Genomic DNA, 11,973 nt, shown 5'->3' with positions numbered 1-11,973 from the left:
GAGGTGTGATCAGATGTTATATAGACTGAAGTTAAGGCTAGTCTACATCCTTGAGAGTGTGGTGCGGTGTCACCACAAGAAGACTGTGATCGACCTCTTCCATCTGGAGATCGTTGATGACATCGATCATTTCAACGACTATTTGTGGGGCCAGAGATGTTTCGAGGACACCGTACACGTCTTCACCAGATCGCACTCGAAGCCGAAGGGAGTTATGCATAAGTACGACACCTATGGATTGCCCCTGGCGGTGCAGGTAAATGGTTAACATTATGAATGTTAAAATTATCTTCCTATTGAATTTATATATAATAATTTTATGTGTTGCAGATCTGGGCGTATGAGACCGTCCCCTTATTGGGTGCCGACTTTGCGAGGCGAGGGGAGACGCGTTGCCCTCGATTGCACCATTGGAGAGCATCTTGATCAGAGGGATGTCCCACTGGAAAACAGTTATCGGCTATCCTCGAGGACCCTCAGGTGAGTATTATGCATTTGTAATTTATATTGTGCGTGACTTAACATCTGATTACATGATCGTTAACTAGTTCAAATGTCAATATGTCAGTTTGAAGTCATAACTGAGTTGACGTTGTCGATAGAGGAGGAGGCTCAGGGTCTTGTGCGTGAATTAGGCGTTTCACACACTTAAGACGACCAAATGTCCGATTCGATCCACGACCGAGATTGGGTGAGCGAATTGAATAAAATCTATTGATTACCGTTTTGTATGAGTTATCAATTATGGATTAAGTTAGTAATTTGTAATGTTGTTGCTTGTGTAGGAGCGTGATCCAGTTGATCGACGATCACCTCCGTCGAGGGCATCACCAGCTCACCGTCGAGGGCATCTCCTCCGCCTCCCCCATTCAGAGACCTTTCCCGTGGATCTCCTGCAAATAGTCAGGGGTACTATTTTGATGATCTGTATGCCCGTCTGAGCGGATTTATAGTGGAGCAGGTCGACGGGCTACGTCGAGAGATGATAGAAAGGGTTAACGATCTGGGATGACAGTAGGTAGGAAGGGTCGAAGATTTGTCGAATGATGTTAGAGTGCTGCGTGGCCATTGTGTGGACCTTGAGAATGAGATTGCAGCACTTCGAGGTGATATAGCCGATAGGTGGTGGGTTGACGGAGACGGTGATTGGAGGGGTGATCGAGAGGGTGATAGAGATGGGGGTGATACAGATGGGGATGATAGAGATGGGGTCTCCGACAGTCGTACATGCATGATGATGATGTATGGGAATCATTTATTTTATTTGTGGAGCGTGATGGAATGGGAGCGGTGGTAGAGTAGGGGGGCCGTCGGGGAGGGAGACGATGGCCCCGTCGGGGACGGAGAAGGTGGCTGATGAGGGAGTGGCCCCATCGGGGACGAAGACGGTGGCAGATGAGGAGATGGAAGAGATGGCGAGCCTTGGGGTGGAGGAGGTGACAGTGTATAAGGCAAAAAAGCGTGCTGTTAACATGCAGGAGACGGTGGTCGGTGAGAGGTCGAGAGTGCCGTCACAGTACGTCGTCTCTCCCTTTATGGCTGAGGCGAAGTGGAGGAGCTTCGTCGACAGGACATACCCTAATCTGTTCCGAGAGGTCGACCATGCCAAGTGAAAAGCATTCGAGGCTAAGTGGCGAAGAATGTTGCCCGGGTAAGTATTGTATGATTTAGTAGACTACCTGCTTCGCTTAACGTTTTTTCTATTGTCACGCAAAGAGGAGTCGTGTGCTTATTGTTCAATTCAATCAGATAATTCACTTCATCAACAGAAGAAATCATTATAGGTGGAATCATAACTGATGCATGCTCGCTAAATTTAAATTTAAATTTCATGTTGTACTGAGAATGATCAACATTAAACTTGTTCTATAAATCATTATAGAGTTCTGCATACGATGTACCTGATGATATGGAAATTATGATACCACCACGTTTAACACTTATCCATTTCCATACACATTGATCTCTTTCGTCCAATTCGAAATCACCAAAGTAATAAATTAGGATTACAACCATATCTGCATGTCGAAATAGAATTTTTAATTACAAGAAAAATATCAAGAGCAATAAAAATAATCCAAAAAAAGGGAAAAAAGAAAACAGTTGACCGATTGTTTGACCGACTATTTACAGTCGGTCAAACAACCGGCTGTTCAAACAGTCGAATCACTGGCACGTGCTGGTCTGTTAACACTCAACACTTGTTCGATAAAGTATATGCAGATGAATTTTTTCGGGTCAAATGCTTAAAAAATTACGGATTTATTAAATTTTTTTTATCTACATTACCATTAAATGTCGAAATACAATTTATCAATTTAAACATACAATAATTTAACGAAAATAAGATTAAATTTGCATATATAAACTTACTGAATCGACGAGATTGATGTCCACAAATTTTTCGATTTTGATTTCGATAAATTTTTTAGTTTCTGCGGTTGAAACAGGTGAAGAATGATAGTGTTTTATTTATCTATGTTGGAGTAAACAGATAAGAAAAGTAAGACGTGTTTGGTTTTTATTTGTTAAGTGAAAGGGTATTGATGTCTTTTAAAAAAATCAACTTTTGTAATTGTATAATGTATTTAAGGGTATTTATGTCTTTTAATATTGGATAGGCCCATTTTCATAATATCCTTCTGCTGAGAAATCAATGTGGAATTTAGGTGATTTGACTGAGTCAATTTTAAAAGTACCCGAAACAAGTTGGGTTGGCTTTCGATTGGGCCTAAACCGACCCGGCCCAATCCAACCCACTTCCAGCCCTAAATAAAACCCCCGATAAAACCACAGCCTCTGACTTCCTTTCGTAAGGTATTTGCTTTGGGCCTTTAACGTTTTCTTTGTCAGTAATTCAGTTCTATTTCGAATGATCCTTGTTTAATTGATTTTCATTTGCATACTTCATTCGGTCGCGAAATTTTACGAAGGTATATTTTCTTCATCATGCTTAAAGTTTGATAATTCTCTCTCTCATTTATTTTAAGTTTAATTTAGTTTTTCCATGTTCCTTTCGGATTATGGGCTTCTTCTTCAATTTTCTGTTTTTAATGTTTTTTTTAGGGGAATATTAATAGGTCATCTACATGCCTTTTTTCTTTACTTCTTATAAGATCAACGGTTTCATTTTCCTGAATTTTCTGTCGGCATGCCAATTTGGTTTATATTATATGTTTGAAATCTGTCCATGGTTAGTTTTTATTGGATTCGAATTGATTTCTTTGATATGGTGTACCATATTTGTCATATCAGTGGCAATTAAAAGAGTTGCATCAAAATCAGAATTGGAGATAGCTCTAATTCAAATTCAAGAATACCCTTTAGAGAAGTGTTCCAATCCCATGTTGGCAAATACAGATTTGGCACCCTAATTAATTGGGATTTGTTACCCATAACGTTTCCATGACTACAAACATTCTTCTATAGGTTATTAGTACTTTATGCTTGGTTTATGCTATATCATTTTGATTCTTGCCTGAATTGAATCAGTAAATCTACAATAGCACTGGCAGATGATTGAATTCATTCTACTACAGATAGAACCATAGACACTCATGTTCTTTTACATTATCATTAAGTGGCTCGTATAAATATTTAGGGATATATCTTGGGGAGTAGGGATGTAACAATTGTGGTTTAGAAGATTGGTAAATAATTTTCTTCAGGGAATGAGCTCAAAAATGCAAAGGAAGAAGATATTAATTGGGTATTCTTGAAGCTGATGAAGTACACATTAGAGTGGTCCATGTTTTTCTAGGCATTTGGCATGATCGGGCTGTGATCTAAAGTGTGTCTCTTCAAGTTAAGGATTTTAACAATGGTGATAAAATATTTGGAGAGGTTGGTAACTTGATTGTTGATTTAATTTGTGAAAACTAAGAAAAGATGAGGGTGAAGGAAGAAAGGTCAAAAACTCTCTTAAGAGGTACGATGAGATTTGTGAATCTTACTCATGCTATGTATTGCACTGAAGGATAAATTGCATGTGGAATAGTATTATCCGGATTAATTGAGGAATCTAACATTCTTTGAATTTTTAGAGTTTTACGGGCATGTATGCCTGAGGTTTAGAGTTATTCCTATTTTTTTTTGAACCAATAACAACAATCAGGTTAGCCTTATCTTAGCTTTGAATGTAATAAAAATTGAACGTCTCATCGTCGATACTGTGGTATACTGGTATTAATAGGCAAATAATGGGATATCACTTGTTATGCAAAGGTATAACACTCATAAGACATGACATCCACATAATTCCTAAAGAAAAGCTATTATTTATTATAATCTGAATATTGCATCATATTTATTGTGTGCCTATAATTACATTATTTATACTTCAAGTGCAGTGCAAGGAATTATTATACTTAATATGTAGCCCTCATTGTTTTCACATACAATGAAGAGACTTGTGTGCAGTTAAACACTGTGGTTCTGAAATCACATGTATTAATTATTTGAGTGATTTCCTGTTAGTTGTATTTCATGGCTGATGTTTTTCATATTTCAGCTTGAAGTCTGAATAATCATCATTGACTCTACTAATCTGACAAATGGACATTGATTCGAAATCACTAGAGAATTCTGCATCGATTATGCAAACAGCCACTGAGGTAAATAGTTGATTTGCAAATTCTTTATCAAACATTTTATATGCTAAAAACATTTTTCTTACTATGTTCATCATAATGTTTATTTGTTTGTTTCTAGTTGAAGAGTAAAGAAACAGACCACATTTCCAATACAATGGAGAAACTGAATATAGCTGAACCGTCTTCAAGCTTTAAGAGAAAACCAGTTGTCATAATTGTTGTAGGAATGGCAGGTACTCTTGTATTATATTTAACAAAATGTAATTTTGGGTTTCATATTCAGTCTGTTTTGTTGTCTGAATATTTATGGAGAGATTCTGAATATAATAGGGAGTGGAAAAACTACATTTCTTCACCGCCTAGTTAGTCACACAATGGCATCAAATATTCAGGGTTATGTTATCAATCTTGATCCCGCTGTCTTGACTCTTCCATACGGTGCAAATATTGATATAAGGGACACTGTTCGGTACAAGGAGGTCATGAAGCAATTCAATCTTGGACCCAATGGAGGAATTTTGACTTCTCTTAACTTGTTTTCAACAAAGTTTGATGAGGTAAACCTTTTCATGGAGATTTAATTTTATTATTGTCAACTTGTTTATTTTGTTGTCACAATGGATGACAGTTACCGTTATCTTTATAATTATGTCAAAGCACCATGGAAGTTGAAAGAAGTTCATACAACAACTGTTGCTTATCTTTACATTGGTAGCAAATCACTTTTGAAAATGAAAGTCATAAAAAAAATGAGATTGCATCGCATAGGTAGCTATGCATGTGCTCTTTCTTAAAATTGAGTACTCCAGCTGAACTTTGCTTGTCAATACTTTTTCAGGCTCGTTCCTTAAAATGCAGAAGATTTATTTAAGCATAAATATTTGGATCAAGAATCATTGTAATGAAATTTTCTTTGTGCTTAATTTGGCTTGGTATTTTTGTGCACTGGCTTCTAAGATATGCCAAATTTACATCTGATGTTCAAGGTTGAATAATGCTTGCATCTCAACAAGGTATAGACATTTTCTTAGTATACAGTGTCTTTAGTTTATAGAACTACACAGTAATATATTTAGTTTAAATTCGAATAATAATAAACTACCATTACTGATTGTTTGTGTTGGTTTTGATGTAATTACTTTTTAGGGAAGACGTTAATCTAACCTTATCAATAATTCTGAAGTTCTCAACATCCTTGATCCAGGCTCAACTTTGGCCATCGTGGTCTAGTGTATGCTAAATTTGTCTAAGTTTATATTATTCTGTAATTAATTAGCATGATACCAATGCTTTTTAATTAATAATGGGTGGTTCACCATACCTCATTTGTGTAAAGAGTGAACACCTAGCTAATCATTTCTTAATTTTAATTAATTTTAGTGGGCACGTGGATTTGTCACTGTGTCCGTCTTTAGTATATCAAATACATGAATGGAGAAAGGAGCCTTAAAGTATTCTTGGCGTCGAATTGCAGGTTATATCAGTAATCGAGAAACGTGCTGATCAGCTTGACTATGTTCTGGTTGACACTCCTGGCCAAATTGAGATTTTCACTTGGTCTGCATCTGGAGCGATTATTACAGAAGCTTTTGCCTCAACATTTCCTACAGTGATTGCTTATGTTGTTGACACGCCACGCTCAGCAAGTCCAGCTACCTTCATGAGCAATATGCTATATGCCTGTAGCATCCTCTACAAGACCCGGTTGCCGATGGTACTGGTGTTCAACAAGACAGATGTGGCTCAACATCAGTTTGCTCTGGAGGTTCGTTTCACTCTCGATTTAGTTGATATTTTCAAAAAAATAATATTGATTTATAGGTGTAAATCCTTATTATCATTGTAAATAATTACTGGTCCGCTTTTGCTAGTCTTTTTACTGTTCTGGCTTTTCTGAGTGTAGTGGATGGAAGATTTCGAAGTATTTCATGCAGCACTAGATTCAGACCACTCTTACACATCAACCCTGACCCGAAGTCTCTCCCTTGCTCTGGAGGAGTTCTATAAAAATCTCAGATCCGTTGGAGTGTCTGCAGTGTCTGGTGCTGGAATGGATGCATTCTTTAAGTCTATTGAAGCCAGCTCCGAAGAGTACATGGAAACTTACAAGTACTGATTTCTAATTGATTACCTCTTTGTTTTCTTAGAGCTGTGTGATAAAACTAGACATGTTGTTACCATTATTTTTTCCAATGATGATTTTTGAAATTCACTCTTGCTTCCACGACAGGGCTGATCTTGACAAGAGACGGGAAGAGAAGCAGCGCTTGGAGGAAGAACGTAGAAAGGAAAACATGGAAAAGCTGAGAAAAGACATGGAGAAGTCCCGGGGTGAAGCTGTGGTATTGAACACTGGTTTGAAGGATGTAAAACAGGACGATAAGAGCATGGTGATTGATGAGGATGATGATTATGATGTGCTCAGTGAGGATGATGCAGATGCCATAGATGAGGATGAAGATGAAGATGAAGATGAAGAAGTTGCCAGTTTTTCGTTTTGAGACCATAAGTCGTTGAAAAAATGAGTGACTTTTGTACTCTGACTAAATGAAGTAAAATCAATGGAAGATACTGTTGTGGCAATGCATATGAGCTCAACATCTGAAAAGGTTGTCCTTATAAATGTAACCTTAAATGTTGTGCCAACCAAAATTATTGACATATTTCGCATGAAGAATGAACTCAAAAGGGATTTGAAAGAAAAATGAAAGATATAATTCAATACAACCCAAAATAATAAAAAAATTCGTTCTTCCAGTTCATTTTTTGAGCGCGTGAAGTTTTTATTTTGAGCTGCAGATTGTCTGTAAATAATGGAAGGTGGCTCGTGACGATTTTTCGAATTTAAACTTTGGTCATTTCAGGATCAACTAATGCGAAAAAAGTAAAAAATCCTTTTTTGACGGACTATCCCACTTCAATTGTTGCTTTTCTTCCTACCATCACCTATCATCATCCTAATTAAAAAACTGCTCGTGCATGGTCATCCCCTCAGGTACAACAAATATATTTTAATTGCAATCTTTGAAATGTGACAACAAATTAATACAAAAATATTTTTCTAATTTTATTAATTGTGCTTGTGGTTATGAGAAAAGTAAAATTTGTCTTCCGTAAATGTGTTCCTTCTTATTTGCATTAACCTTTTCATAAATTTGTGGGAACACTTTGACAGTCAACAATAGTGCTATGTCCTTAACTTTTCGCTGGATTCTGATCTTCAAATTTCTATTAATTTGCAACACTCGTTCTTAATACTAATTCTATCAAAATATTCTGTTTCCGTGCATTGAAAGGAAAAATATTCTACTGCACATTCCTATTTATTGGTTTTCAAAATATTACGAAAAAATAAATTATTTTACACTCTCTCAACAGCTATTTTGAACAAAAACCATTATCAAACTCAACAAGTGTGAACTAATAAAATATTAAAAATAAGAACGCGTCGAAAATATTAGGGAGATAAGCGTTATAATGTACAGAAGATTGAGAACTAAGTACACCCTTTATTTATGTTTGATTGAGATGAACATTTATTGAAATATAGGGACGTATTAAGTTTATGAGCTTCATAATCCTGACGATTTAAACAATATTTCGAATTATAAGAAAAAAAAAAAAGAATATTGGGAAAAAACATTATCTATGCAACTTTGGAGAAAAAATTATCAATGCAACTTATCCTAATGGAAAGTTAATAAGAACATGTTTATCGATGAGAAGACAAACATAGCCCAAACAAGATTCTATCAGTCCAGTTTTTGCTCTAACACTTTGACACCGTACGTGAAATAACTTGCATATCACAATTCAAACTACAGTAAAATTTAACTCAATCTACAACTAAATAACTACAAAATGTGACATAATGCCAAATGGGATGGAAAATACATACGATGACTATGCCAATTGGAACAAATTATCAAACGACGAACAAGCCTCCTTCAGAAGTGGAAACAAAATGCAGTGCAGGCAAAAAGTAAACGTGGCTAAGAATGTTAAACACATTCATCCATCTTCGGGAACCTGTGAGTTGTTAAGAATCGAACGACCATATTTTGGCTCTGCGTAAATATATGCTCCTGCAACAGCCACAAGAACTCCGAGAACTAGACCAAATAGCTGAACATTAGCCAGCAATTCTCCATGGATTTCTTGTCCATTTGAATGACATTTAATCTCGTTTCCCTTGAGCATGCAACCATCCGGCATCATTGGACCGTAAAGAGTGAATGCAGTCTGATAGAACCACAGGCCTTGGAGTGTTATAGCGATGCCACTGCATAAGTCGACCGGAAAACTTGTTGGGATGAGGGCTCCGGCAATAGTTGATACAATACAAAGGCCAATAAGGAGGACGAGGATAAGGTGATAATATCCCTCGAGGCCTTTATGAGTGGTTGAGTGGAAATAGAATAGAAGGTACTCTGCAGTGAATGCTGCAGACGCAATTAAACACAAAGCTCCCTCGGGCAAGGGAAGAAAGCTGAGAAGAGAGAAAATTGTGCATTAGTCATAAAAGAAAAATGTTTGACATAAATGCAAAAAGAGCTAATAAAATTAGACAGAGTTCTAATGAACAGACATACTGACTTGCAATAGCATAATTGAATAATACTTATGCCTATCGAAATAAAAAGTTGCAACTCTAAATACCCTCATCCTTTCAGATCCTAGATAGAATTACTAAAGAGCCTAATGCCTTCCAAGTTCCGCCTTTACAGTTGCTGAATTCAGAAGTTTTGTCATTACATTCCATAAAATTTAAGTACTAACCAAGCGATTTCGACATTCCTCAATGATTGCACCGCTAATATTAAAGGCCAGGTTTTTCAGTCAATATAGCAATGAACTCAGATCTACAATTGATTTAACACAACGTCTCCACTTTCAACCAGTAGCATTTGAGAAATGTAAGAAAAACTTTCAACTTCTTACCACTAAAATCTATTGATTTTAGGGGAAGTTGGAAGGCATATTAGTTACTAAATTTTCCAGAAAAAGGAGTACCCTTTAAAGAATGTCAAAAACAAGACAAAATAAATACGATAAGATAAATTACAATTATATATGAAATAATGACATAATCTGTCCACCCTAAAAAGGATAGAAGAAAATAGAAGATAATACATGAAAAATTCATTTGATGGTTCCATTTATTATCAGTCCCCCGAAAAATGGCTCGAGCATATTTATCCTGCTTAACGTAAGTGTTTGCTGTCATGAGTATTTGAAGGTCTAAAAAGCCTCATTGATATCTCAGGAATGCAGAACTTAAAAAGATAATTATATATCGGGTCCTACGCATCCTTTTGGAGTAACTACTAGAAAAGGAACGGGGTACAAATAGACGTGCCAAAAGTTCTACTAAAGCTAGGGAAAGAATTAAGGTCTGCCAAATTTCAAACATAGTTCAAATTCAAACAGTTATGTTAAACAAATTTACAAAGTTAAGAACTCACCTTGTTTTCTCCGAAAGCAGTGTTATTACACCGAAGATGAAAAACATGAGGAGCATCCCGGAGTGCTCGAAGTTATTCATGTGAGAAGGGTTCAAGACTCCGTTGACAAAGATATGGAGATGGGTCGAATATAAGAACTCTATACACAAATCAATGAAACCTCCAATTGCTATGAGATAAAGCTCCAAGTACTTAAGCCGTCCATCAAAACCGGGAACAGGGTTCCACACCCTGACTTGAAAAGATTTAGGATTCGATACATATCTAACAATGGAACTCCACATGTGCCACACGCCAACCAAAAGAAACAATGTTCCGGGAAGAACATGACCAGGAAAGGAACCCATTTTCCTCAACTATGAACCCAGACCAAGATTCGTTGTTTCTTGATCAATACTTTATCTCAATTAACCAAATTACATATTACCAATCAAAGAATGAAAAAAAGGGTCTTTCGAATTGGAACAATATCTTAGAAAATTGCCATAAAATTCAAGAATGGCCACTTCCAAATTGCTTCTCTTCTCTTTGCACTTATCCAAGAGTTCAAACTTTGGAAAATTAATAACTAATACCCAAACAGATAGCCTTGGAGTTGAAATCCTTTTCTCTACACCCGTTTCAAAGAAATTTGCTTCACAATTCTCACTTTCTAGAACATATTCATTCAATAAAGGTAGCACTTTCTTGGTGAATGCACACCGTAGAATTGACAAAATGCAGAATATAAAGGATAGGTGCTATCCATAAAGTCAAAATTGGACGTAGTCAGAGGATGAGATTAAACAATACAGTCAATAATGGAAGCTTCAAGAAAACATACACAAAAATCAACCAACCCTTGAATGGATAACCAGTCAAAATTCACATACAGAACACAGATCTGTTATTGTTTCATTCAAACCCAATATCCATCAAACGAAAACTTAAATAAAAACTGTATAGATTTTTCAGTTTATTGGGCATAAAAAGAAAGAGACTGTATATGTATTCTATATTAACAATACTTACGGAAACAAATATGGTGGGATAATCAATTATTTTCTAACTTTGAGCAAAATCCATAATCCGGAGGGAAAAATTAAAAGAAAGAAAGATTTTTCAAGGTGGGGGTCGAAGGAAGAGAGATGGGGTCAACTTCTGAAAAGAAACAGATTGCTAAAAAGACGCCAATTATAGTCGCATCATTCTCTCTCTCAAACACGCGTCGTTGTATAGAATACTGAATTTATAGTACTGTGTTTGTTTCATTGATGATTGATTGCCGGCTCATTGCATGTTTTATGATTGTGTAAACGTTTTCATGTACAATATTTTTGCTTTTTTTAGATTATAGTGATTATTATTGCTCATGGGGTAATTCATTACGCAATTATTTTGATATGATCACACGAAACACATTGGATAATAATTAAGTATTAAACTTGGGTAGTGTCATGTCTATCGTTAGGTTAGGTCTTGTTATTTTTTGATTTTTTTTTTATTTTTTCAAACTTTTAATTATATGTATAGTTATATCATAATGCAAGCGTGCACATTTTTTGGGTTGATTGAGGATTATCTTCGTCCTTCTATAATTCTTTACCTTTGCTTCCACGTACAAATACTTTGTCCACGAGTACTAAATTTAACATAAGAATTTAAAATTGACACGACACACTCAATTTTTTTTTTTTTTTTTATATGTATCTTTCTTTTAATATTACTAGTTTTGCACTCGTGCAATGCACGAACTATTTCATTTTTTAGGTAACAGTACCGTGTCAAAATATCTATTCATTTCTCTCAATAAATCTATAAATTTAATTAAGGAGGTGTTTGAGCCATATTATTTTGGTAATAATGCATTATTGAATAGTGTATTCATGGGAAATGTGTGGTTAAAAAATAAGGAAAAAATTTTGATTTGCGTGTAA

General features: G+C 35.8%; 2 protein-coding genes across 2 annotated transcripts; one reads left to right on the top strand and one right to left on the bottom strand.

Moving 5' to 3' along the window:
• The first annotated feature begins 2,813 nt into the window (after positions 1 to 2,813).
• Positions 2,814 to 7,287, top strand: LOC111402867 (GPN-loop GTPase 1). The gene is made up of 7 exons (XM_023031169.1): positions 2,814 to 2,933; positions 4,511 to 4,613; positions 4,711 to 4,825; positions 4,923 to 5,149; positions 6,067 to 6,357; positions 6,496 to 6,701; positions 6,823 to 7,287. Exons 2-7 carry the CDS (start codon positions 4,554 to 4,556, stop codon positions 7,091 to 7,093), a joined length of 1,170 nt encoding a protein of 389 aa, XP_022886937.1. The 5' UTR covers positions 2,814 to 2,933; positions 4,511 to 4,553; the 3' UTR covers positions 7,094 to 7,287.
• Positions 7,288 to 8,303: 1,016 nt separating this feature from the next.
• Positions 8,304 to 11,257, bottom strand: LOC111402866 (transmembrane protein 45B-like). Its single transcript, XM_023031168.1, has 2 exons — positions 10,058 to 11,257; positions 8,304 to 9,081 (listed from the first exon to the last, which is right to left on the bottom strand). The coding sequence occupies exons 1-2, from the start codon at positions 10,402 to 10,404 to the stop codon at positions 8,604 to 8,606; spliced, it is 825 nt and encodes a 274-aa protein (XP_022886936.1). The 5' UTR covers positions 10,405 to 11,257; the 3' UTR covers positions 8,304 to 8,603.
• Between the last annotated feature and the right edge of the window lie 716 nt (positions 11,258 to 11,973).

Source organism: Olea europaea, chromosome 11, assembly GCF_002742605.1.
Source record: "Olea europaea var. sylvestris chromosome 11, O_europaea_v1, whole genome shotgun sequence".
In the NCBI taxonomy this organism is placed as follows: Eukaryota; Viridiplantae; Streptophyta; class Magnoliopsida; order Lamiales; family Oleaceae; genus Olea; species Olea europaea.
Note: the sequence above shows the minus strand (reverse complement) of the source record. Positions and strands in the feature narration are given on the sequence as shown.

Excerpts from the sequence above, each read along its gene's own strand:
- LOC111402866 (XM_023031168.1), bottom strand. The coding sequence starts at position 10,404 with ATGGGTTCCTTTCCTGGTCATGTTCTTCCCGGAACATTGTTTCTTTTG. Across the intron at positions 9,082-10,057 it reads CTGCTTTCGGAGAAAACAAG|CTTTCTTCCCTTGCCCGAGG; the intron begins GTGAGTTCTTAA and ends CTCTCTTCTCAG.
- LOC111402867 (XM_023031169.1), top strand. The coding sequence starts at position 4,554 with ATGGACATTGATTCGAAATCACTAGAGAATTCTGCATCGATTATGCAA. Across the intron at positions 6,358-6,495 it reads AACATCAGTTTGCTCTGGAG|TGGATGGAAGATTTCGAAGT; the intron begins GTTCGTTTCACT and ends TTCTGAGTGTAG. Across the intron at positions 6,702-6,822 it reads GAGTACATGGAAACTTACAA|GGCTGATCTTGACAAGAGAC; the intron begins GTACTGATTTCT and ends CTTCCACGACAG.